The sequence below is a fragment of the Phacochoerus africanus genome, chromosome 5, assembly GCF_016906955.1.
Source record: "Phacochoerus africanus isolate WHEZ1 chromosome 5, ROS_Pafr_v1, whole genome shotgun sequence".
Classification (NCBI taxonomy): domain Eukaryota; kingdom Metazoa; phylum Chordata; class Mammalia; order Artiodactyla; family Suidae; genus Phacochoerus; species Phacochoerus africanus.
The window spans coordinates 102599923-102626048 of NC_062548.1; the positions used below are offsets into that span (position 1 = coordinate 102599923).

General features: G+C 36.5%; 1 protein-coding gene across 4 annotated transcripts in view; it reads right to left on the bottom strand.

The window, feature by feature from the left end:
- Positions 1-26126, bottom strand: part of EML4 (EMAP like 4) — a 147904-nt gene that overhangs the window by 67204 nt on the left and 54574 nt on the right. For all 4 annotated transcript variants that reach the window (XM_047782199.1, XM_047782198.1, XM_047782196.1 and 1 more), the window contains exons 2-4: positions 22646-22828; positions 4171-4300; positions 361-534 (exon numbers count right to left, since the gene is read on the bottom strand). In XM_047782199.1, coding sequence (XP_047638155.1) covers positions 361-534; positions 4171-4300; positions 22646-22828 — 487 coding nt within the window. The remainder of the gene's footprint in view (positions 1-360; positions 535-4170; positions 4301-22645; positions 22829-26126) is intronic.

The following is a 26126-nucleotide window of genomic DNA, read 5'->3' on the forward strand; positions in this document are numbered from 1 at the left end:
ACATACGGCAATTTTCTATCCATGGCTATGAATTTATGCATAGTTATATACAAATGTTTTAAAATTCTGTAATTTTGTTTATAAAAATGTTTTGGTTTTAGAGTAGGTTACTTTTGCCTTCCTTTCATCAAATTGTTTATAACTTAGTTTTTTCCCTCTGGTTTTATCTGATAAATTTGGACCTTAAATTTCCATTCCCCAGTGTGTTAAAATACAGACTACAGCAACGAAGAAGTGGGGAAAGAAAAGGCAACCAGGCTTTTCTTTTGGCATCCACAGATAGCCAACTTTTCCTCAAGTCACAGAATTTAGGTATCGTTACAACCATTCCCTAGCTCTGTACTTTGGGTCAGTTAAAACCTTTTGGTGGGAGTAGAATTCTTGCTTTCTTGAGTTTGTCTGTGTATTTGGAGAGGCTGTGAAGAGGGTTGGGGAGAAGGTGATGCTCGAATTTGTGGACTTTGATCATTAGAGTGAGATTCCTCTTTTTTTTCTCTCTGTCCTTGTGGTTTTTCTTTCTTTTTTTCTGTACCACTGTAAAATAAAGTATAACATGGAACAACACATATTTAAACAAAGATATCAAACGATGGAAAAAGTTGAATATTCAAAATCCTAAATCATACAACTAATACAATTTATGCTGCTTTCATTGAATAATGAAGATATTTTTTAAAAAACCCTGGAAGCTATTAAAATCTTCAGTGAAGAACTTACTATAATTCTAAGGCAACAGATCCTATGAAGATAGCCTCTTTGCACCAAAACGGCCTCTAATGAATTTTGCCATCTTGGCAGACTTGAGGGGGACAACAGAAGCCCTAACTGACTTCAATTTACTTAAATCAGAGCCTTAGTGATACTTTACATTACTTCTGTAAAACATAACTGACGCCCAAGGTACACTATTCATAGATTATTCTCTAATTCCCGTTTCTTCTGTATTCCTGCCAGTTGAATTTTAAACTTACCAAGAGTCCATTGTGTTTTTTCCCTGAACCTGCTTGTGTCAGTGTATTTTAATTATGTAAGTTAATAAAATACAAAGCAAATTAACAAAATGTACATAGAATTATAATTTCTATGTAAACTAAGTTGAATGCTTTGGAAAGACTCCATAAAAATGAATTACTAAAAAAAACTGCTCTTAAATCTTGTGTAGATGAAACAATTACAAAAGGTTGAGGAAAAAAAAATCAGAAAAAGAAATGGGTTCCAATTCATATTATTTTACAAGTTTGAAATTTCTTACTGTCTTAAAAAATGAAACTAAAAATTATAAAAAATGATTTATAGGCGTATTTTATGCAAGACAGTCAATAAAGAATCTAATCAGAGACGCACACTTAGGGGTGACTCATCCTTTCATTAAAAAGTTGACAAATGAACATTGTGAACATATTTTTTTTTTGTCTTTTTTGTTGTTGTTGTTGTTGTTGCTATTTCTTGGGCCGCTCCCACGGCATATGGAGGTTCCCAGGCTAGGGGTTGAATCAGAGCGGTAGCCACTAGCCTATGCCAGAGCCACAGCAACGCGGGATCCGAGCCGCGTCTGCAACCTACACCACAGCTCACGGCAACGCCGGATCCTTAACCCACTGAGCGAGGCCAGGGCTCGAACCCGCAACCTCATGGTTCCTAGTCGGATTCGTTAACCACTGCGCCACGACGGGAACTCCTGTGAACATATTTTAAGTTAAAATATTTAAGATATTTATGTATAAATTCTTACTATTCTACACTTTGATTCTTGAGTAATGAAGTATCTGCTACTCCTGATCACAATGGCTAAGAGTACTTATATTGTGTAAACACTTTTAGCAGTATTATAAAACAGACGGAATCAATGATTCCAGGGCTGAAAGGTATAAAACTACCAACTACTTAATCAAATGACATTTTTAAATTTGACAATAAGGTGCATAATCTACAAAGTATGTTTAAGAACATTCTAAACTAATATATGTAGTACATAAAACTTAATCACATAATAACAGTAATGTTAAAATATAATTTTGACAGTGACATTTTTAATGCGATTCATTCTGATACCTTCTGACTTGAAAATGGCCTTTGTGTTGTTCATATTCAACTTTTTAAAGTATGTGCTTGAGAAATACAATTCTACGTCAAAAATATCAGATTAATTTTGAAATTTCTCCTTGGTCTACAAACAATCCTGAATGCATATAGCACTAGGCCACTGGTCTTAGGCGAGCCCAGTAGAATCTAAAAGAGATATTCCTTCTGGGTTATTTAAAAGCAAAACACAAAGTAACATAAAGTAACATACTCATCTGGTTTTAGATTGCTGCCTCACTACTGTACACAGTACTGATCACTGCACAGAACTATAGCTATGTAAGAAAATGAGCTGGGAAAAAACAATGGAGTTCCCTGGTGGCTTAGTGGGTTAAGGATCCAGAGTTGTCACTGCTGTGGCATGGGCTTGATCCTTAGTCCAGAAACTTGTGCAAGCCACAGGTGCAGCTAAAAAGAAAAGAAAAGAGAAGAAAAGGAAAGAAAGAAAATGGGTTGAATCCAAACTACTACTGGACACAAAAAGGATGTATTATTACTAAAAACTGTATTAAAAATTTCCACTAAATGTTTTCCTAATTTGTATTTTTCTCTTGAAACTGGAGCACAGGTAATGAATTACAGCATGCTCTGGAAGAGAAAGTCTAGTTTCTGTAATAAAAATGACTTTAATGACTGAACTCTAGAAGGGGCTTTTAAAAGGCCTTAAGATCTTGTCATCTCTTCACCATTCCTACAGTCAAACGTCTGGTTAACACCTGTAAACTCACAATGATGAATAATTTAGCCACTGGTATTAGTTTATTGAGGCAGCCATTTTCTTTTTTCTTTCTTTCTTTCTTTTTTTCCCATTTTAGGGCCACACCCAGGGCACATGGAAGTTCCCAGGCTAGAGGCCTATGCCACAGCCACAGCCACCTGGGATCCGAGCCACATCTGTGAGCTATATCACAGCTCATGGCAACGCCAGATCCCTGACCCACTGAGCGAGGCCAGGAATCAAACCTGCATCCTCATGGATACTAGTTGGATTCATTTCCACTGTGCCACAGTGGGAGCTCTGAGGCAATCATTTTCCATCAGCACATTTTAAATATTATTCTATGAAAGTGTTTCCTTTTCTTTTTTTTTGCTTTTTAGGGTCGTACTCGTGGCATATGGAGGTACCCAGGCTAGGGGTTGAATTGGAGCTACAGCTGCTGGCCTACGCCACAGCCACAGCAATGCAGGATCCAAGCCACGTCTGCAACCCACACCGCAGCTCATGGCAACGCTGGATCCCCAACCCACTGAGCGAGGTCAGGGATCGAACCTGCAACCTCATAGTTCCCAGTCGGCCTCATCTCTGCTGCGCCATGACAGGAACTCTCTAAAGTTTTTCCTTAATCATTCTGTAATCAATCTCATATCTGAAGAAAACAGATATAAGATTATGTGGTTAATCTTTTATGGTCTCTCCAAACTATATGGAATAATCTGCTAGAAATTACACAAAAGCAGAAAAATCTTGAAGCAATTTTATTGAGTAGATTGAATCAATTAACTGATGAAAAGGACATTGGGAATGTTAATCTGTAATCCACTGAAACTTTTACAATTACAGTATTTCCAATGCCCTCCTGCCCACCATCCCCTAACATACAAGGACACAACATAGTACTATAATATTTTAAATTAAGCCTCAATTTTATAGTCATGGTTAAAGAATAAAAGTTATAATGGCATTTACTCTTCCATTAATGTAGATATATATAAAAGATTCTATTTCCTCTTTAAATATGTGATGATAAATTTATCACTTATAAAATTACATTAAATACAGTGATGCTTATCTCATCAACAAACGCTTATTTAAAAGAAACAATTAAAAAAAACCCAAACAAACCCACAAACCAGGAAACGGAACTGCTTGCTTTAGTAAGAAGTAAAAGCTTCCTCGTACAACTCCATAGGTATGATGAACATAAACTCAGTGAGTACAGGCTGGCTATCTCCACATTTAGAGGCAAAGAATTCAAAAGACATGCTCACCTGAATTCCATACAGCTCTATTTCATATTCTTTTCAAAAGTAGACTGAGTTATCATAGTCAGACAATTTTGCAATGTTAGCTTTTTTACAAATGGATACCTTTTAGCAGCAGATGAAAGAGTTTCTTTTCTTGCGATTGAGACAGAGCTGGTGTGACTTGGTTTTCTGTTTGAACCACTCCCGTTGGTTATACAGGACATGGAAATAGCTTCTCGAAGGCCTGGCTGGCCTAGAGATAGATGGTTAAGAAAAAATTATTTACACCAAATTTCAAAATATTCCCCAAAGATTAGAACTTAAAAAAAAAAAGGAAGGCCATTAGTGTTTAGACCTAGCAAGCAGATTGTTTCCCCCTGTATGTGCATGCAAAGTTATTGTCTGAAGATTTCATCTCATCAAAACAGACTTATAGAAAAGCCATGATAAATAAGTTCCTGAATTGCGGCTAGACTCATTCTCTAGCTAAATGATTTGCTCTTGACACAGCAGCTTTAAAGTACATGATTCAAAGGTGTGCCCCAAGTAAACCACAAATCTCTTAAACATCAATTTTCAGAAATAGGAACTCCCATTGTGGCTCAGTGGTAATGAACTCAACGAGTATCCATAAGGATGCAGGTTTGACCCCTGGCTCTGCTCAGTGGATTAAGGATCCGGCCTTGCCATGAGCTGTGGTCTAGGTCACAGATGTGGCTTGGACCCAGCATTGTTGTGGCTGTGGCATAGGCTGGCAGCTGCAGCTCTGATTCCACCCCAAGCCTGGGAACTTCCATATGCTGCAGGTGCAGCCCTAAAAAGCAAGGGGCTGGGGGGGTGGGGAGCTGAATCTTAGAATATTGTCCCATATAAATAAACTATAAGTATATAAAATACCTTGTTATCTTAATCTACACAGTAGAAGGATTGGAAAAAATGTGTAGTGGGTATGCTGGTAGGGTCAGGAAGACTCAAACTCACAAAAGAGCCACATCTACTAAGAGGAGTTTTTTTTTTAAATTTGGGACTAGAGAATAATTTTGAATTTCTGGGCTTAGTTTTCTCACATGCAGACAAGAAAATCTAACTTTTATAATTGGCCAATTTCATGTTTCTTTTTTTTTTCTTTTTGTCTTTTTAGGGCTGCACGCACAGCATATGGAGGTTCCCAGGCTAGGGGTGCAATCGGAGCTACAGCTGCCAGCCTACGCCACAGCCACAGCAATGCCAGATCCAAGCCACATCTTTGACCTATAGCACAGCTCATGGCAACACTGGATCCTTAACCCACTGAGCAAGGCCAGGGATGGAACCTGCATCCTCATGCATGCTAGTCAGATTCATTTCCGCTGAGCCACAACAGGAACTCATGTTCCTTTGTTTGCTTCTCTTTATAAAAACACAGAGAGCAAAACCCATTATATAGAGAGCCTAAAATATTTGGCATCCTACAGTGTTATGCACACAATGTATGTATAGCACTGCATTTCTGACAATAATAAGCTGTCGGGGACCACGTGGAATCATCTAAAGTGCTTACTTAATATAAAAACTTCTAGCCCCTACCTCAGATAGAATGAATCAGAAGAATAGAAGGAAAATTTTCACATAATAAGGTACAATAACCTCCAAATTATGCTAGTATCACTGGTCACTAGATTTAGTGCTAAACTGCCAAACATGTGACTTCTTGTTATAGGGACCTTTTATTTTTATTGTGGTAAAATATGTACAAAATTTATGATTTTAACTATTTGAAAATGTGCAATTCAGTGGCATTTAGTATATTCACAATATTGAGCAACCATTCCCACTACTCAGTTCAGAACATTTTATTACCCCCTTCCTCCCCCTGCCCTTGTCAACCATTAATCTGCATTGTCTCTATAGTTCTGCCTATTCTGAATATTTATATACATGGAATCATATAATACGTGTTTTTGTGTCCAGCTTCTTTCACTTAGCACAAAGTTTTTAAGGTTCATCCATGTGGCAGCAAGGTAAAAGCACTTTATTCTTTTTTATGGCTGAATAATATTCCACTGTAGGACTATGCCACATTTTATGTATCCATTCATCTGTTCATGGACATGTGGGTTATTTCCACCTTTTGGCTACTGTTAATAGTGCTGCATCTGCACCCAAATTTCTATTTGAATATGTTTTCAATTACATTTGGGGGTATATAACTAGGAATAGGATTTTTGGGTCACAGGGTTATTTTATGTTTAACTTATGAGGAACTCCAAATCTAGCACCAGCACCATGTTACAATGCTACAAGCAACATATGAAGCTTCCAATTCCACCACATCCTTGCCAACACTTGTTATTTTTCATTTTTGTTTGTTTTTAAAATTATAGCCATCTCAGTGGCTATGCAGTACTATCTCATCATGGTTTTGATTTACATTTTCCTAATAATGAGAATCTTTTTTTTTTTTTTTTGTCTTTTTAGAGCTACACCCTCGGCATATGAAAGTCTCCAGACTAGGGGTCAAATCTGAGCTACAGCTGCCAGCCTACACCACAGCCACGCATCTGCGACCTACCCCACAGCTCCGGGCAATGCTGGATCTTTAACCCACTGAGTGAGGCAAGGGATCAAACACACATCCTTATAGATACTAGTGGAGTTTGTTACCGCTGAGCCATGACAGGAACTCCCTAATAATGATAATCTTTTACTGGGCTTGCTGGCCATTTGTATATCTTCTTTGGAGAAATAGCTATTCAAGGTTTTTGCCTATTTTTCAATAGGATTATATGATGCAAATTGTTTAGAGTGCTCTCTTAAAATCCTTTTATTTCTGAAAGGTCTGCATTAATATCTCCCACTTTCACTTCTGATTTCAACAGTTTAAGTCTTCCTTCTTATTTTCGTATTCATTCTAGTTTGTCGTTTATCTTTTTAATTTTTTTTTAAAATCAACTTTTGGATTCACTAATTCTATTGTTTTTCTGTTCCCTATTTCATTTACCTCTAATCTTTACTACTTCCTTCCCTCTGCAAGCTCTGGTTTTCATTTTTTTTCCCTTTCTTTTCTCTTCCCTTAAGATTAAAGTTAGGCTATTGATTGAGATCTTTTTTCTTTTTTTTTGGTGAAGGAGAAAAAAACAGTTTTATTGCTTTGCCATGCAAAGAAGGCCATAGTATGCTAATGCCCTGAAGTGTGCCCTCCTTTTCTCTTTTATAATACTGGTATATACAGCTATAAATTTTCTTCTGAGCACCGCTTCTGCTAATCACTAGCTGATTTTTGAAATAAATATTTTTAAACTTGTTATGCAAAAAACCCACTAGCCACTATATTAAAAATGCATATAGTCTACAATCACTTCTTATGCTCTCTTTCAACGTTCTAAACTTCATCTCAGAAAACATACAGATGGCCAAAAAACACATGGAAAGATGTTCAACATCACTCATTATTAGAGAAATAAAAATCAAAACCACAATGAGGTACCACCTTACACTGGCCAGAATGGCCATCATCAAAAAGTCTACAAACAATAAGTGCTGGAGAGGGTGTGGAGAAAAAGGAACCCTAGTACACTGTTGGTGGGATTGTAAATTGGTGCAACCACTGTGGAAAACAGGATGGAGATTCCTCAGAAAACTAAAAATAGAACTACCATTTGATCCAGCAATCCCACTCCTGAGCATCTATCCAGAGACAACCATGACTCACAAAGACACATGTACTCCAATGTTCATTGCAGCACTACTTGCAATAGCCAAGACATGGAAACACCCTAAATGTCCATCAACAGAGGAGTGGATCAAGAAGATGTGGTACATGTACACAATGGAATAGTACTCAGCCATTAAAAGGAACGAAAGACCGGCATTTTTAGCAACATGGATGGACCTAGAAATTATCATGCTAAATGAGGTCAGCCATACAATGAGACACCAACATCAAATGCTTTCACTGACATGTGGAATCTGAAAAAAGGACAGACTGAACTTCCTCACAGAACAGATACTGACTCACAGACTTTGAAAAACTTATGGTCTCCAAAGGAGACAGTTTGGGGGGTGGGGGGATGCTCTGGGATTGTGGGATGGAAATTCTGTAAAACTGGCTTGTGATGATCATTGTAGAACTACAAATGTAATAAATTCATTGAGTAATAAAAAAAAACTAACTAAAAAATAAATAAATAAATAAACTTCGTCTCAAGTAAAAAGAGATCAATCACACCCATTAGGACGGCTGTTATTTAAAAAACAAAACAGGAGTTTCCATCATGGCACAGCAGAAACGAATCCAACTAGGAACCATGAGGTTGCAGGTTCAGTCCCCGGCCTCTCTCAGTGGGTTAAAGATCCAGCATTGCTGTGAACTATGGTGTAGGTTGCAGATGCGGCTCAGATCTGGTGTTGCTGTGGCTGTGGTGTAGGCTGGCAGCTGTAGCTCCGTTGGACCCCTAGCCTGGGAACCTCCTTTGTATGCCGTGGGTGTGGCCCTAAAAAGCGAAATTAATTAATTAATTAATTAAAAAACAAAACTAAACTAAACAAGCAAACAAAAATAACAAGTGTTAACAAGGATGTGAAGAAACCGGAATCCTTGTGTATTTCTGAGAGGACTGTAAAATGGTACACCTGCTGTAGAAAACAGTATTGGCTATTCCTCAAAAAGTTAAACATGGAAGTACCATATAACCTGGCAATTCCAATTCTAGATATATACACCCAAAAGAATTGAAAGCAGGGAGTGAAGAAAATATCTGTAGAGCAATATTCATAGCAGCATTATTTACAACAGCCAAAAAGATGGAAACCCCCCAAATGTCTACTGACAGATGAATGGTACATACATATAATGGAATATTATTCAGCCTAAAAAAGGAATAAAATTGTGAAACATACTATAACATGGATCAACCCTGAAGACACTATTCTAAGTGAAATAAGCCAGACAAAAAGGACATATATTTTATGATTTCAATTATACAAGGCACCTGGAGTAGTCAAATTCATAGAAACAGAAAACAAAATAGCAGCTGCTAGGGTCAGGGGTGTGGGGGGTGAGGAGTGAATGGATACAGAGTTTCAGTTTCGGAAGATGAAAGAGTTCTAGAAATGGATGGTGGTGCTGGTACACAACAACATGAATAAATTTAATGCCACCAAACTGTACCCCTAAAAATAGTTAAAGAGGTAAATTTTATGTTATGTATATTTTACCACAGTAAAAAATGTTTTTTTAAAAAAGAAATCAATACATGATCAATGTTTCTAGGTCCTACAGCTGACTGTTCAGCTCCTCATATGCTTTCAAGGTATCCTGTGGAATTATCATTTATCTTCACATGATTAGATGGTAGTGCATGACTCACAGTTTTGAACAGTCTTAGGAAGCTCAATTCACATCCTAGATACTTACTCTAGAAAGACTAGGTATCTTTTGATGTCTTGGCCATTTCAGGGCCTATATATAATGGCTTCCTTTTTATTATTTAACATACAGGCTTCCAACTATTGAGCCAGTTATAAAGTTTACTCCATAGAGTAGCAACAATTAAAAAAAACCTGAATTTTTTGTGCAATTATCTAGTCATTTTATTATCTTTATTATGCAAAATAAATGGAAAAGTAGAAAAATGAAGATGCTGATGTGAGTAAAAGGAAGGTCTCAAAGACATACTATATGGTGGAAAATTATTAAGTACTGTATGTTGAAAATGACAAATCTTTAACCTAAACTGACCTCTCACTGAATGTGGCTGAATGTATAGGCCCTAGTGAAAGAAAAATAAAAATTAGAAACACTGGAGAAATTTTGGAGCCACACCGAAGATGGATGGAAGTACAAATAATTTTATTATATTTTAAAATTTCTTTATCAAAACATATACATATGATGTATGTCTTTCAGGAATGAATTATGTGTAAATCTTGTGATAAATTGGAATGCAGCAGTGACACAGGTCATGGACCAATAGTCATTTTTGAATTTTCTGTTTTAAATTAGTTTAGATCCTTATACACAAATATGTAAAGAGAGAAAAGTTACTTCATGTTGTTTTACTTCAAGAAGAAAAGAAGAGCTTGTATTTCATACACACCAAGCTAGCAACTGTCTCCAACAGAAAAACAAACACATTCTCCCAGTTAGTATAAATGGGATACTCTCTTTTGCTTCTAAATATTCTGATTAGGATCACAATTTGCATGAGTAGTAAGTCCTCCGTAACTCATTTAGAATTTAATAAACTGTAGATATTCCACTTGCTAAACACCAAGTTACTGCTATTCGAAAAATATATACATAATTCTGTATATAATTCATAAACACATACAGCTGTCCCTTGGCATCCATAGGGGATTAGTTCCAGCACACCCCGAAACCCCCACAAACTCCAAAGATGCTCAAGTCTGCAGGACAATTGTACTATGCCATTTTACATCAGGGACTTGAGCATCCTTGAATTGTGGTGTCTTCAAGGGTCCTGGAATCAACAACTGTGGATACTAAGGGATGGCTATATACTCAAAGCAACTCCTTGATCCTGTATTCCCATGACCCCACCCTCCACCCCCTTGACATAGGCACTCACTCACCTCTATTACAAGTCTAACATTTGGAAAAGAGCCACCAGTCTTTACTTTCTATTTGCACCTCAACCTTCTGCAATCTGGCTGTCATCTAACGATTTCATAGAAACTTTCTTGCCAAGATCACCAATGACTTCTTTTTCACTAAATTCAATGGATATTTTTCAGTCCTCATCTTGCTCACATTTTCTTCAACATCTAAAATTGCTGATCACTCAGATAAGGATAATGTCTTTGGTTTCTAGAACACTGACCTTGTCTGAATTTCTACTTAGTTCTCACCATTTCTTCTCACTTTCATTTGCTGGATATTCTTTTTTTGCTCAGATTTTATTGGCAAGATAAATATCTTCGCTATTCAGATAGCCATCATACCCTTCTCATAATTTTTTATATCTAACTTCTATTGAACATCTTCCCACAAACTTGTTTCCCTCCTCCCACCAAAGAAAACAATTAAAACCTGGTACTCTGTGATTCATGGTGAAGGACACACCACCCATTTACTGTACAAATCAGAAAACAGAAAATCAGCTTTGATTCCTCCATTTCCTTACTGCCAACATTCAATGGGTGATTAATTCCTCTGTTGCTTCTATAACTCTTTGAAAAATCCCAATCCCCAGTTTTGTTGAAACTAATGTACAAGTTACACATATATAAAGTATAAAATTTACTAAGTTTTGACATACATATATGCCTGTGAAAGAATCACCACAATCAAGATAATGAACATGGCCATGATTATCTAAAGTTTCCTTGCATTCCTCTATAATCCATCTCTCTTTCCTCACTCTTGCTCCCAGGAAACCACTGATCTACTTCCTATCAGTATAAATTAGTTTGCATTTCCTAGAATTTTATATAAATGGAATAATGTAGTAAATATCTTCTCCGCCTGCATTTTAAAATTCAGCATAATTATTTTGAGATTCATCTGAGATGATATATGTATCAATAGATTATTTCCTTTTTATAGCCCAATGCCATCCCATTATATGGACATATATATAACAATGTTTTAAATCATTTAGTTACGTGTTTACACTGGATAGTTTCCAGTTTTCTACTATTACAAATAAAGCTACAATAAATATAAGTGTTTACAAATCTTTGGGTGGACATTTCTCAAAGGTAAATGCCTAAACTAGGTGATAAATGAATGCATAACTTTTAAAGAAACTGCTAGGCTCTTTTCAAAGCGGATGTACCATTTTATACTCCTGCTAACACTGTCAAGTTCCAGTTGCTTCACATTGTTGCAAACGCTTAGAATGAACAAACTTTTAAATTTCAGCCATCCTAGAAAGCATGTAGCGGCAATTCACCATAGTTTCAATTTGCATTTCCTTAATTCTAAAGGTGTTAAATATATTTTCATGTACTTATTTGACATGAACATATATCTTTTTTGGTGAAGTGTCTATTCAAATCTTTACCTACTTTTTTTTTTTTTTTTTAGGGCCACACCCAAGGCGTATGTAAGTTCCCAGGCTAGGGGTTAAATTGGAGCTGCAGCTGGTAGCCTATGCCACAGCCACAGCAACACAGGATCCGAGCTGTGTCTGCAACCTACACCACAGCTCACAACAATGCCAGATCCTTAATCCACTGAATGAGGCCAGGGATCAAATCCATGTACCCATGGATAGTGGTTTGTAACCACTAAGCCACAATGGGAACTCCCTTTTATCTACTTTCAAAATAAGCTCTTCCTAATAATTGAGTTGTAAGAGTTTTAAAAAATATATTCCAGTTAAAGTCCTTTGACAAATACATGTCTTGCAAATATTGTCTACTGTTACGTAGTTTGCCCTTTTATTTTTCAAGACAGTCTTTGGAATAACATATTTAAAAACTTGGGGAGGAGTTCCCGTCGTGGCGCAGTGGTTAACGAATCCGACTAGGAACCATGAGGTTGCGGGTTCCGTCCCTGCCCTTGCTCAGTGGGTTAACGATCCGGCGTTGCCGTGAGCTGTGGTGTAGGTCGCAGACGCGGCTCGGATCCCGCGTTGCTGTGGCTCTGGCATAGGCCGGTGGCTACAGCTCCGATTCGACCCCTAGCCTGGGAACCTCCATATGCCGTGGGAGCGGCCCAAAGAAATAGCAAAAAAAGACAAAAAAAAAATTAAAACAAACAAACAAACTTGGGGAGTTTTCGTCATGGCGCAGCAGAAACAAATTCAATTAGGAACTGTGAGGTCGTGGATTCGATCCCTGGCCTCACTCAGTGGGTTAAGGATCCAGCGTTGCCGTGAGCTATGGTGTAGGTCACAGATACAGCTTGGATCTGGCATTGCTGTGGCTGTGGTGTAGCCCAGCAGCTATAGCTCTGATTAGACCCCTAGCCTGGGAACCACCATATGCCCTAAAAAGACAAAATACCAAAAAAAAGGAGTTGCTGTGGTATAGGCTGGCAGTAAAAGTAGCTGCAGCTCCGATTTGACCCCTAGCCTGAGAACTTCCATATGCTGCAGGTGCAGCCTTAAAAGAAGAAGAAGAAAAAAAAAGATGAAGTTCAATTAATTGATTTTTCTCTTATTATTTGTACCTGTGTCTGATTTAAGACATTTTGCCAAACCCAAGCTCACTAAGATTTTCTCCTATATATATTTTCTTATAGAAGTTTTATGGTTTTAACCCTTACTTTGAGGTTTATAATCCATTTTGACTTAAACCATTTTTAAATATCTGTAATTCTATCTGGAAACCTTGTTTCATGACTCTTTTATGTATCCCTGTGTTTAGCACTGTGCTTGAATAACGGAAAGCAGTTAATATCTGAACAATTATATGAACTCGTCTTTGCCATTACTGCCTCAAATTTCTCTTCTGGATTATGATCAGTTTATCTATATTCTCCCTTCTTGTAGTATTACTCTGCTCTTAAAGCATTCTACACACTATGTCCAAACAGCTTTCTAAAACATGCTAATGTCTTTGAATTTAATTTGCCATCAATTGTAATATGTACTATTATCTTGAATACCACTAGAAAGAAGTGTTGCTTACGAGAACTGTAAAATACAATCAATTATAAGATGCATTGCAGTTCCAGAAATGTTAAAATGTAAGAAATATAGGTATCTTAGAATTAATGGATTAGTGTAAATCTACTTGTCATTCTTCAATTCAAAACTCTTTGATGGCTCTCCAGTGCCCTCAGGATAAAAATTAAATTCTTTAGCAAGACATAAGAAAACTTTTCACTATGGGCCCTACCAGTTGAGGCTCATTTTTTGACACTCCCAACCTCATACCTCATGTTTCTGTTTATTTTGAATGCCTAAACTAGTTTTGCTCCTTCCACACTCAGCAGTGGATAGTCCTTCTCTCTGCATGCGCCTGTCACCCCAACTTGTCTAAATTACCATATAACAACCAACTATCTACCCATCAAATATTTACGCAGGGCCTATTATGATCGTAGCCTTGTGTTTACAAGAGAGTACAAGGCAGCCACAAGCATCAATGAATTAAAATCCTGCAAGGGAATCAGGCTAGCAATGAAAATATGTGGTAAGTACAACAGAGGGATCTGAAGAGAGTATCATAAAAGTACATAGAAAAGACACATAATTCTATAAGGACGATTAAAGGCACAGAGTTCAAGAAAGGCTTCCTAGGAAAAACACAGAACAAAGTCTTAAAGAATAAGTAGGAGACAGCCAGGTAAGGAAGGTGATTAAGATACTGGGATCTTATGCCAGTGTGTGTAAAGAAACAGAAAGAAGATAACGGCAAAGTGGGGTGTGTAAGTGTATATGGCACTGGGGTGAGTTAGACAGAAGGTCTTTATGTGGTGAGAATGTAGAACAAGAAAGGGCAGAGTCCAGATGGCAGAGGAAAGTCTAGATGGGAGAGGTAAGCAGAAGTTGATCCTGGAGACTTTGTCTGTAGGGAATAGAGACTACCAAAAGGTTTTAAGCTGAGAAGATTTAGTTCAATTTATATTTAGAGAACCACTTAGTGGCTATGTGACAAGCAGATTTCAGGGGACTGTCTAAGCATAGCATGATGGGGACCTGAAATAAGAGATGGGTAGCATAAGTGGAAAGGAAGAGGTAGTTTTAAGAAATATTTAAGTCTGCAAAAGATGATGATATCAGTTTGGGGACATTTTACATTTATTCATTCTGAGGGATGTATAAGCAGAACAGTTAGTAATTAGACAGTTAATTCTTAAGTGCTCAAGTCTAGAATACAGGTTAGCAATTTGGGAACTGGCACCAATAAGTGGATGTTAAGACAGACAAACGTTGCTGTCACCTCCTACAAGGAAACTCCAACTTCAGTTCCAGTTAGGTGCTCCTACATCACCCTAAACTTACCTTTTTAATATAATTATCATGCAGTTTTATGATTATCGACTTATTTGTCTTCTCACTTTACCTAAAGACCTATGGAGGCAAAGTCAGTGTATTCTATTTCTTTAATCTCCAGCACCTAAAACTGTGCCTAGTACATTAAAAAGATGAAGGAAAGAGACAACTGTGAAAATATTAGGTGGTATGGAGTAATATTAATGATCAAGCACTTGCTGCGTGCTAAGCATTGTTATCCTAAGTACTTAGTAATTATTATATCCTTTAATCTTCACTATAATCCTTGAAAGGATTTACTATTACCACCCCATTTCTGCTGATAAAAAACTGAAGCCTAGAGAGATTATTAACATGCTCCAGGTTATATCGTAGTAGGGAGTGAAATCAAGATTTGAGTCCAGGCAGAAGAAATGGTAAGTAGAAAAAAATAATTGTCTTGTGGAGAGTGACATTTTGAGCCATGCCAGGATAACAGATAGGAATTCATCAGATGGAAGAGGGGAAAGGAAATTCTAACAGAGAATACTATTAAATCATCAAAATAACAGATAGGAATTCATCAGATGGAGGAGGGGGAAAGGAAATTCTAACAGAGAATACTATTAAATCATCAAAATACCCAGATACTTATGTAAATAGGAAGACAAGACTAAAAGGAGTTTTAGGTAACTCTCAGTACTGGGAATCCTTAGTATTTAGATAAAGAGTGGATGGCCTCCCAAGGTACAGGCAATGCGTTAAGTAAAGCAGATGCAGAAAACAAAAAGGAATTGCGAGCAAATGCTTATTTTTCAGCTGAAAAGTCAGGAGTGTAGTTTTGAAATTTAGAATATTAGGAGCAAAAAAAATGAATATTAATGGCTACTGAAATTTATAACTAGGATGCATCACTAACTACACACACGCGTTTGTATATATACATCCCTTTCCCTCAGGGCTCATACATTAAAAAGATGGATCCACAACTCTCTCAATGATTAGAGACTTCCTGCAAGACTGGAAGACTGAAAGCAATGTGACCTGTAGTAACTAAAGGTACAAAAGCAGTTCTATTTCTGATTAAGCAACCAAGCTGAAATAAGATTGTATTTTATATTATTTATTTCTTATTTAGGCTAAGAGTCTATAAACTAGGAAGGTACTAATTTAGTTTTCATCACAGTTTTAGTTTTATCCATCACAATGCCAAGGCCAATGATAAATTTCATACTTCATCTTACTTTATCGTGACATAAGAATACGAACCATTATGATTTATATATCTTGATGATAGACCCAAACAGATGACCTTTCTGATATCTTAGCCTGACAGTTCCTAAATACTAATGAATTTCACTGTACTCTAGATTCATACAGTAGGTTAGGACAAGATGGTGGAGTAGGACTAAAGCTCAGCTTCTCGCATGAAAATACCAAAATTACAACTGCTGAACAATCACCACCAAAACAGGTCACACAATAAAGTTATCACTAAGAACTGTTACATGCGTTGCAAATCTGAAATCCATCTTGCTACTCTTACCTGTAATATCTTATTCTTGCATCTGTCCCAATCCCTCCATCCAAAGAGCAATTTAAAAAATAACTTTGTTTCTATAAGTTTCTTCTTTCCACATTTAATTTTAAATTTAATTTAAATTTACTGAGTCATCCCAAGGCTAGTTATGTTAGTAAGAAATTGTCCCTGCCTTTAGATAGTTTATAATCCAGCAGAAGCAAAATTTCATAACATACATACACCAAAAGAGACACATAATGAAATTTTAAAACAGCTTCAAGAAGAGACAAAACATAGATCATTTTCAGGAATTAATTTGAGACCTTAAAGGATGAAAAACTTTTGATCAGAAGGATAAAAATGATCCATGAAGGAAGAACTTTACTCAAAATCTTTTTCTTTATCTCAGATTCCCTATCATATGCCCCACAGCTCCAACTGTATATCTCTTCCACTCTCTCCGCATTTTCAAGCTCCCTGCTACCTTTTGCAATGTCAGTTACTTTGCTTCATTCTTTGAAAAAAAATGGAGCACTACATGTACTTCATCAAATTTTATCTTTTCCATTTGGAATTTCATCTGTACTTTTCTCCTTTCCTTTTGTCTCATAGGAATGTGTACTTTAGTTCCCTTAACCGCTCATTTTTTTAAAGTATCTTTTGAGCAGAAATGACCAAAGAGCATTTGACTCTCATAGAGGAATGGAGCTCTGTGCTGCCTGGTCTGAGGCAATGTCTGCCCAGTTATTTTCATATACAAAGAGCAGCTCAGAAGTCTTTGATCTGCTGTCAAAATAATAAGACACTATCCTATCCCCTACCACAATTATGAATCATTTTAGCCCAAGGCCCCACCAAGGAAATTCACACCTTCTAACTGATTAATGTAATTTACTTATCAACAACGTTTACAGCAAACTCATGAGAATCCCTCTCTTGTCCCAAATGTTATCTGGAGTAAGAGCCAAATGATGCAGATCTGTGCCTGCACACTATCCCAGAGTCTACATAATTAGCAATGTTTTTTTGGGGAGAAATGATATCCTCTAAATTTCAATTTTGCCTCTGGGTTCTCTCATTTCTCAAGTGGCAGTTATAATGCTTGATATTTCTGGTTTACCAGCAGTTTCCTGGTTTAAAAAAATGACTGTTTCCCACCTTCAATTAATTTGACTCCTGTGCTTTTATACCATTGTGTACTAACAGCTTGTCTTCACATATTGCCAGTAGGCTGTATTCTCAAATTACATTCATTTGGTCACCCCAAGAGGTCTTAATGGGTTTCCCAGGCACCAGCTGTGACATAATTTGTCTTCCTGGCAGTTAAAACTGCCAGAGTGTTCCCTGGACCTTCCCTTCTGCTCCAAAGTACAGGTAATTTTTTTTTTCCTTTTGGCAGGGATTCAGCTGCAACTGGTGTATATATTATGAACATATGCCGTCAAAAGGAAAGAATTCTCCAACAGAAGAGAAGGTATATGAGAAATTTAAATGACTGGCCACCTTTAAAACTACTGGGAAAACTTTCTACCTTGTGTCTGATATAATATATTCAAGAAAAAAAATGGGGATTAGCTTTTAATACTGCTGGCACACTGGAAAGGATAAACTAAAAGAACAGAACTAAAAATACTGAAATGACTAGTTAGGTGTGTTTTTGATTTTGGCATTTACTGAATGGCAATACTACCATGAAATGACATAGACTGTCATTAAACCATTAGCAAACACATTTAGTTTTAGCGATACCTGAAGTCAAGTCATGTTTCCATATCACCACTATCTAGAACCATGTAATAGATGTCTTCAATGAGGAAGCTGACCTATACTTTTAACTACAGCTTTAAAAAAGGGTTCCACCTACTTATCCATGGTTTATAGTCTTGCCTCTAAAGAAAAATCCTCTAAAAATGCTAACTATTTTATGAAGATGGTAGTGATTATTGTCCTGTCAGTAATTTATGTGAGACTGAATACTACAAATTCTAATTTCACAGGGGACTAAGAAATTCACATACAAAACTTTCTTACAGTATCAGAAATGATTTAATTCTTTTAACTGAGGTATAACTGACATAATGTTAATTTCAGATTCTTTACTTATTAAGTGAAAGAAAAATACAAAATCCCTACAAAATAATTTCTTTTTAAAAAAATTTTCCTTGGTTAGAAAGTACTTTGCTTAAAATGTTTATTCCAAATATTTATATCATTAATATATTACTCCTATTTAATGTCAAAACTGATATTTGATCTTTTTTTTTTAGGTTATATACAAATGACAATAGTGAAGTTTCACTTATTTCTTTTCCAGTTACTTTCTGTAGTAAACCATATATAAATTTCAAGATAAAGCTGTTTAGAATTACCAATAATAAAATTAATGAAACTTTTAAAATGTACTTCTCAATGTTTTAATATCAAGAATAGAAAACAGGGAAATTTTTCCACTAATGATAGAGTTATTCTTAATGAGTTATGCTCATTTCTCAAATAATATTTCTCCGAAGTATTATATAATCAATCCTTCCATCATCGATCCATTTTATAGCCAGTAGTTCAAAGCTGGTGTCTACTGTAAAAAAGTAACTTAAAGAATAATCACTAGTAGAGTTCATTTCAAAATGTGAACCATATCAGCATATTATAAGAACACCAGCCAAAGCAAACTTAGGATGTAGAATTAATGGAAAGGAACTTAGTATCTCCCTAACTAATAAAGTTGTTACTAAGGATTAAGAGTTGGTACTATGTGGAAAGAAAAGGTTTCAATATAGTAGTTGCAGGTGGCTCTAGAACTGAAGAAATCTTCACTAAAGAGCCTGTAACAAAACTGATCCTAAACTCACTTTAGAGACAAAGGAATTATGAATGACAACTAGAAAAGCACGACTTACAAAAAGTATGTTCCTGGAGGATAGGTATTATAGCTATTTAACTGTATTTGTATTTTATGATACTCAAACAGATAGGTGCTAAGTAACTGATATGTCATACAAAATACTATCTATGTGCCAAATTTTAAAAAGAACAGTCTTTAAGTTTCTCTATAAATATTTATTTACTGAAATACCTTAGTAAATAAGAAAACACTAATTTTTCCCCAACACAAAATGACAATTTACTATTGTTTTAGCATAACAATAATTTTTTAAAAAACTACAGGTTAATACAAATTATTTAAAATAAGCTTTAAAAAATATTGTGGGAGTTCCCATTTTGGCTCAGCAGTAACAAACCCCACTAGTAACCATGAGGATGCCGGGTTCGATGGGCCTTGCTCAGTGGGTTAAGGATCTGGTGTTGCTGTGAGCTCTGGTGTAGGTTGCATGTGGTGGCTTGGATCCTGAGCTGCTGTGGCTGTGGTATAGGCTGGAGGCTGTAGCTCTGATTCGACCCCTAGCCTGGGAACTTCCATATGCTGCAAGTCCCGCCCCAAAAAAGCAAAACGAACAAACAAAAAATATCGTGGATAATAACCAAATACTACGTGATTTTCTCTTACAGTATTTAAAATACTTATAGAGCCAGAAGCCGAGGGTACATACAATAATAGAAGAGGATCTGGTTCTTCTCTTTATGCAGTTTACTTTCCCAGTAAAGTCCATACATATTAACTTATCTGGTCCCCCATTCTACTCTAATAACTCTAGAATCCTCTTATAAAAGTCAATCGAAAACCAATTAAAAATTTTTTTTCAGGCCACACCAGAGGCATATGGAAGTTCCCAGGCTAGGGGTCGAATCAGAGCTACAGCCTCCGGCCTACACCACAGCCACAGCAGCTCAGGATCCAAGCCACCACATGCAACCTACACCAGAGCTCACAGCAACACCAGATCCTTAACCCACTGAGGGAGGCCAGGGTTCGAGCCTGCATTCTGTGGACACTAGTCAAATTTGTTTCCACCGCGCCACAACGGGAACGAACGCCCAAATAATTTTTTTTCCCCCCCTGGCTTGATCTTGGCAGTCCTCAAAACTGGTTCTCAAAAAATTAAAAACTCACATTATAACATTATTAACCAAAGCGGTTTCAATCAAGTCTTTTGCCAAATTCTCAGATCCCTTGTCGCATGTCACTGACACATTTATCTAACTAACCACTAATGGAAAAGACCCATCCTGCCATCTAACTCTCCACTATTAACACCCAGGCCCAGAGAGCTGGAGGGTCGGAAGTATAAGAACAGTTATTACAAAATCAGGCAGAATGAATGCCCCCCACACTTCAGTACCCTCGGAGTCTTTGAGCATTTCTTTCACGTCTGTGGTCTTCCATTCCCCACTTTAACCTAAATTCCAAACAGTGACTTCCTTTTTTTCCCCACTACCCAGGAACCGTCTTACTTTCTTAAAGGGCATCAATGTCACCAGAGGAGAAAGTGATAAGGAATGAAACTCTCAGCCCTAACAACTGTGAATATATATCAACCTTCTCTTAGTTTTATCTTATCCATTGTATCTCAGAAGTAGCCTTTTTTTTCTTTTTTTCTCTTCCTCTAAGACTAACAGTTTTTCACCCGTTCTAACATGCTTTCTCAATCTCTCAGGAAACCTGCCTCAATCACCACCACTTCTCCCCCACCAATATCATTTCTGCTGCCTTTTTGTCCTCAATCTATTTTTCTTCTCAAGTCTATAAAATCTTAAAAAGTAAACATAATTAAAGCTAGGACTTCAATTTAGCATCCTCTTCTAGCTACTACCCTTTTCCTTCTAAGGCAAATTTCTTGAAAAGACTGGCTGTAGTTGCTGCTCTTGATTCCACAATTCTCAATTGCTGCTTCTGAGGCACAGCAAGTTAAGGATCCTGAATTGTCACTGCTGTGGTGCAGGTTCAACCCTTGGCCCAGGAACTTTCACATGTTGTGGGCAAGGCAAAACAAAACAAAATTACAAATAACAAAACAAACAAACAAACAAACAAAACTGCAGTAAGTTTGTAATCTTATCATCCACTAAAATTTCTTTTGAAGAGGTTTCTAATATTCTCATAAGTGTCAAATCAAATGGTCACCTCTCAGTCTTTGTGTTACTTAACCTCTTTGTAGCAGCTGGCAACACGAATCACTCTGCTCTTCACTATGCCGAAACCCTGGAGCTCCCAACAGGACTATCCTGAACTGCCTTCTCACTTTACATCCTCCTCCTATGGCTTCAGCTATCACCCACAAGCTGAACATTCCCAAATTCTTATTGCTAGCCATAACTAGCATAAGCACTAGACCTATAATTCAGTCATTAATATGTATCTACACAGCATATATGCCTCAAACTCAACATTCAAAAACTGAATTTATAATCTTTCTTTCAAATCTGCTCCACATATCCTGGTTAACTCTAACCTCTAGCTAAAATCTAGGAGTTGTGTAAGACTCCTCCCTAAGTTAATCATTGGTATTGACATATTACAGCAGAGAGGTAAGCTAATGAACCCATTCCTTTTCCCATTGCCGAATGGGGATAATCATACCAATGTCCATCTTCTTTACCATGAAATCAGTAAGCTATATAAAATGGCATGTTTGATTGTTTAACTGTGAAAGAATTTTTAATTCCTTCTTGGTGATCAGAGGAAGGTAAGAGCCTAACAACCTCAGACAAAGGGTCCTAATAACTGTTTATTTCAATCTGTAAAAATCCCCAATGTCTAGAAGTTAAAATTTTCATTGAACTGATGAGTTGGCAGTAAGTTTCAAAGTTTAAATTAAATTTCAAAGTTTAAATTAAATTCTTCAGGATTCTGCTGACTAATGGCAACAGAAGGCATAGAATGAAGCTATATGAACTACAGTCATTTCTTTAAAAGTATGAGTGCCTACCTGCTGTGTTCAAAGATACAATGCTAAGGTTATGGGAGACACCAAAAATGATTCAGTTCCTGCCCTCAGTAAATTTATTACCTAGCTGGAAGATACTAACTTAATATAAATAATATGACATAAAAGCCTGTAAGTACAATCAGTAGCATTACACAAAAACTTCCCAATTTAAAATAATAAATAATAAACTTTAAGAATTCCTTGGGAATATAGAAAAATGAAATGTAAAAGCAACTATAATCACAAGTTATCCAAAAGAGAAACTACAGTTTTATATTCCCAGTCTCAATGTCACTGATAAAATACACAAATTTAATACATTATTTCAAAGAAAATGTTACAAAAGGGCAAAACTCTTTCTACTTTATAACACACTTAATTACCTTTACTTGGGACTGATTTCTTCACTGAGGCTACATGATCTTCAGAGATTGCAAGACGCCTTAAAACATCAGCCAAAGCTGCCTTTAGCACAGTGATTTCATCTTCTTGTTGTTGAACTCTTAACTCAAGAGCTGAGAGGCGATCTTGAACATCAGAAGTACTTGCAGCAGAAATACTATCATCTATAAAGTAAAGAAAATACGGAATATTTTAAAGCAAACTGTCTGAATCTAATGACATTTAAGAAAAACTATACCAGAAAAGTCTTTTAAAAGATGAGAAAAATTGAAAAAAAAATTTACAGATTAACTTCTATTAAGATTTTCTTGCTGCATGAACTAATATAAAATAGAAAAAGTTAATACAGCTGGCATATAATTAAAATTATGAAAATTTTCCATGGTATAATTCTCTCTATATTATACTATCGCCTTAATTGTTTTTTCACCAAAATGTTCCCTGAATATATCACTTTGTAGAAAAATAGAAATCTGCAAGAGAGAAAACTATTCAAAGCATCCTTCTTATTGTGTATTTGTTTATGAAAATAAACAATGAGTCAGATCACTTCAGTATTGCTTTATGTATCAGCCTGGAAACCCCTCACCTTCATCATCAATGATCAGGGAGCATTCTCTACTTCTGTTTTTATCATTATACTCCCAACCTCCTACATAATTAGTAAAAGCCCTTTCTCTGCTCTTTTTCGCTTCCCAATGCCTCAACCTCTCTTTAAAAAAGGCCTGGTTTCTTAAAGTAGGGAGCTATTATTTGCCTTAGGTATGTAACAAGAACAACAACAAAAAGTAAAAGTTTAGTTATAACATAGCAATTACAAACTATTTCCAAAGCTATGTAACTTTAGAGTACACTGCTTTGCTGGGTCAACTATGTCTAAATGCATGAAAGATCAATTGTAATTGGCTAATTTACTACAAGCAGAAAAACTCAGGGGGGAAATGAGATTCTCACATTAATAGTTTGATCTGAAGAATATAAACTGGGTCAGTCATTCATGCAAAAAGGTATAGTGTGCCATTTTTCTCAGACTGAGAAAATGTGCCAGATTATCTTAAGTAGACAATTTTTTTTCTGAGAAAATGTGTGCTTTTTATATAATCATTTTTATTTTTTTCCATTATACTTGGTTTACAGTGTTCTATCAATTTTCCACTGTACAGCAAAGTGACTCAGTTACACATACATGTATATTCTTTTTTCTCACATTATCGTGCTCCATCATAAGTGACCAGACATAGTTCCCAGTGATACACAGCAGGATCTCATTGCTAATCTATCCCAAAGGCAATAGTCTGCATCTATTAACCCCAAGCACCCCATCCATTCCACTCCCTTCCCCTCCCCCTTGGCAACCACAAGTCTATTCTCCAAGTCCATGATTTTCTTGTCTGTGAAAAGGTTCATGTGTGCTGTATATTAGATTCCAGGTATAAGTGATATCATATGGTATTTGTCTTTCTCTTCCTGACTTACTTCTTAAGTAGACAATTTAACTCAAAGTTTGAGTTAAAAGCAACAACAAAACCCTCAACATTTAAAAACCAAAGTTATCAGAGTTCCCGCTATGGTTCAGCAGTAACAAACCCGACTAGTATCCATGAGGATGTGGATTCAATCCCTGGTCTTGCTAAGTGGGTGAAGGATCCAGCATTGCCATGAGTTGTGGTGTATGTTGCAGATGTGGCTGGGATCCTGAGTTGCTGTGGCTGCGGCATTGGCTGGTGTCTGCAGCTCCAACTGGATCCCTAACCTGGGAACTTCCACGTGCTGCAGATATGGCCCTGAAAAGCAAAAAAAAAAAAAAGTTATCATAATTTATCATGGAGCAGTAAACATATTCATATTTAAGATCTTACATGCCTACAGACATCTCAGGCATACATACGTACTCTCTTCTGTCTTTAGAGGTATTTAAATGACAATCTTTGAGAAAGGAATAGAAGGAAGAGTTGGGTTTATTTTCAATTTAGACTTCAACTTCTAGTTTGATAATTAGTTATATAATCTTAGGCAAGTTATTTTACCTCTTAGAACCTCAATTTCTCTGTCTTTAAGTATGATCCTTATGAGCAACATACCGGAATACATACCCAGAACATGTCTGACACTCAATAAATGTCTAACATACAACAGTAAAGTACAAAAGGTATAATTTGAGGGCATATTTATTACATAAAAGGCAGATATGCCAAACTACAAGACTTGTAAGAACGATTTAGCTTCTCATTTGAAAAATTTTTATATTTGAGGCCTTTTTCATTTCCACAGTGGCCTAGCTGAATTCTAGCTGATCCATACTCTTCAAGTGTGTTACACAGTGGTTACTATTATTTTTGTCTGTCCAGAATACTTTTCTGTTTTCCTTCCTGTGACAGGGGAACAGCAGCACCTCCATGAACTCCACTAGTTTTTGAAGTTCCATTATGGCTGTCAATCTATGATGCCTCATTCTCCTCTCTAACACCCTGCACTATTAATACATTGAATCATATGAAATGGATTTTTCAGTTGGTAAAAATATAATTGACTACTGGTAATTTCATATGGTTCAATCTAATACCACAGAAGTGGCTATAAGATATGGGTTAGGCCAAATGGAGTCCTCCCAAATTTCAGAAGTTGGGGTGGGAAGAGAGATGGAGACAGGTGTAGCCCATCCTTCTTGGTTTGTCAGCTATATGGACACACAGGGCTGTCAGTGATAGAGTCCTGAGTCCTGAGTTCCATTTCTAGTCTCTGAACCTCTGGTCCTTTGATTCTGAGCTATTCTAATATTCCTTTTAGCTAATCATGTAACCTAATAAACTCCTTTTCTATAAGCCATCATGTATAAGTCAAAGGTCTTAAGTTAGTCAATTATATGGATATGACTTACTAAATTGTTCTCAATTTATGGAAGATAAGTTCTATATCTAAATTACAATCACAGGTAAAATATTTATGTGATTTTTATAAACACATAATCTTCTTAATTCTTCTGGGAAAACAGCAAAGCCTAGTGGAAAGATGATCAGACTCTAATGCTAAGGGTATAGTCCTGGGTTTTAGTACCAACACAGTGACTAACTTTTATTTTGGTAAGCCACTTTGATTTTTTAAAAATGACTAAGGTTTTTGTGAAACTTGGACAGTCACATGAAAGGAGGTTCAGCTTGTAAAAATCCTACCACAACCTGCTAGATAACTTTGATAACACACAAGGACAGTATTTCAAAGCACACATCAAGCAAAAAGTTAATTATTAACCATGCCCTGCGTTTATACAGTAACTTTCATATTTATTGCCTCATCCCCCTCCTTGCTCTATCTATATTTTATATTTGAGGGAACAGCTCAAGAAGCCAGCTTGAGAAGGTTGGCTTTCCCAAAGTCACCGAACTAGTCTTGATATCTGAGACTCAGAGGACTTCTGACTCACAGTTTAAGTGCCTTTTATTTCATGCTGCATCTTAACAATAA